We start from the raw sequence: 2,093 nt of genomic DNA, 5'->3' as shown, positions 1-2,093 counted from the left end.
CTTTCAATCCTTCGTATTTTCCTCTGGTGTTTCCTGGTTTTCTCAATCTATTTTTGATAATAAAATCCTCCCCCGTCTTTTTCAATTTTTTGGAAAAATAGAGCTGGGAGAGGTGGCAGTGTCTTGCTAGCAGTCATCAATACAATCCCTTCTTCACTCTTACCTTCACTTTCTCAACTAGAGGTTATCTCAGTCTTAATTGATAATAACTCTAGCACTGTTATCTGTATTGTTTATTGTCCCCCTATTTGTAGTACTGATTACTGTGATGATCTCATATTATATCTAAGAGATGTCACACATATCATGGTTCCATCATAATCATGGGCGATTTTAATGCTCCTGATGACTTGTTTACCTTGTCTGGTGATACACACTATTCTCTTACTCTCCGTGATCTAGTGTTCAACTTCAATCTCTCACAAGTTGTTCAAGTCCCTACCCATAATAAAGGCAATACACTGGACATTGTCTTAACTAGCATCCCTGAGGCTATTTCTAATGTCATTGCTACCCCTATCACATCATTCAACACTGACCATTCGGCAGTTATGTTTCAGGTCTCACACTTACGTGATGTATCTCCTACCTTACTTGCTAAACCGGTTTATGATTCTTCTAAAGCTGAATGGACAGGGCTAGTTGAATATTTATTGGATTTCAACTTTGGTCCCCTTCTTAATGATGACAACATTGAAAGTGTTTGGCTGTCTTTCAAGGACCTTCTCCTCTCAACCCTTCATCAGTACATTCCTCTTATTACTATCTGTTCTACTACTAATTATATTCCCTGGCTCAGAGGTCCGCTTAATCACCAACTTAAGAGCCTTCGTACTCTTTGGAGACGATTCAAAGCTAATCCTTCCGCTAATCTGGAGCAGAAGCTACTTAAGGCAGAGGAGGCGTTTGCAACTAACTATAAGAATGCTAAACATGTATATGAAAGGCATTTGGTCACAGATTCTCTTCCCCATTTGTCAGTTGCATTTAAATACATCAGGAGGATGACTGAAACAGATGGTCTGCCTCTTACCACGTCCTCTTACCATGTCTTTTAAATCTCAGAAAGCAAGTACCAGTTTAGGCAAAGCTGATCTCTTTAATGCCTACTTTTACTCAGTTTTCACGGATTGTTCTGATTTTGATTTTGATCCAGCTTTCTCCTCCTCCCATCATGACCAGTTCTCTTCCATCTGTTGTGAGGAGGATCAGGTGTTTCAGGAGTTGTCTTCACTTGATGGAACTAAGGCATTAGGAATTGATGGCATAGGCCCACTTTATCTCAAACGCTGTCCTGTGGCCCTTACACCACTGACTTATCTATTTAATCTTTTTCTCTCTACTCATTCCCTTCCTCTGGATTGGCGAACCCATCTCATTCAACCAATCTTCAAATCTGGGGATAAATGCAAAGTTGCTAATTATCGTCCAATCAGCTTGTTACCAGCCATATCTAAGGTCATGGAGAAAATTATCCACAATAAGATTGCAGGTCATATTAGTGAGGATATCTCCCCTGTTCAATTTGGTTTTATGCCATCTCGCTCACCACTCAAGCAGTTGCTATCCCTGACTTCAGTTACTCAGAATGCCTTTGAGGCTAATGACTCTGTAGACTGTGTCTATCGTGACTTTAAAAAGGCCTTTGATAGTGTTCCCCATAAGAAATTGCTGTAGAAGCTGTGGAATTTTGGTTTTACAGGTGATTCATGGGCCTGGTTCCAAGCTTATTAATCCTCACGAAGACAATGTGTTCGTGTGGATAATACTAATTGAGACTTTCTACCAGTATTGAGCGGTGTACCACAAGGGAGTGTTATTAATCCTATATTTTTCCGTGTTAATATTAATGATCTGTACAGTACTGATTCCCTTCCAGCTTCCACACTCTTGTTTGCCGATGACTCCAAACGCTTTAATAAGATCTCGTCTACAATTGATTGCTCTCTGTTACAAGAGAAGCTTGATGCAGCTCTCAAATGGAGTGACAAATGGGACTTAAAATTTAACTTATCCAACACATCATTGGTAAGATTCTCAAAGAGAAATTGTAAGCCTCCACCATATGATTATACTATTCAGGGAAATCCAAT

At 39.7% G+C, this 2,093-nt stretch overlaps 1 protein-coding gene across 1 annotated transcript; it reads left to right on the top strand.

The window, feature by feature from the left end:
• Window positions 1–323: 323 nt before the first annotated feature.
• On the top strand, window positions 324–2,028 carry LOC105314575 (uncharacterized; the record flags this gene model as incomplete). Its single annotated transcript, XM_011408826.1, has 3 exons — window positions 324–935; window positions 1,066–1,673; window positions 1,863–2,028. Coding segments are annotated over exons 1-3 (1,386 nt in total), but the record flags the coding sequence as incomplete, so codon positions are not given.
• Between the last annotated feature and the right edge of the window lie 65 nt (window positions 2,029–2,093).

Source organism: Amphimedon queenslandica, unplaced genomic scaffold, assembly GCF_000090795.2.
Source record: "Amphimedon queenslandica unplaced genomic scaffold, v1.1 AMPQUscaffold_12777, whole genome shotgun sequence".
NCBI lineage: Eukaryota > Metazoa > Porifera > Demospongiae > Haplosclerida > Niphatidae > Amphimedon > Amphimedon queenslandica.
This window is presented reverse-complemented; position numbering and strand designations above follow the sequence as displayed.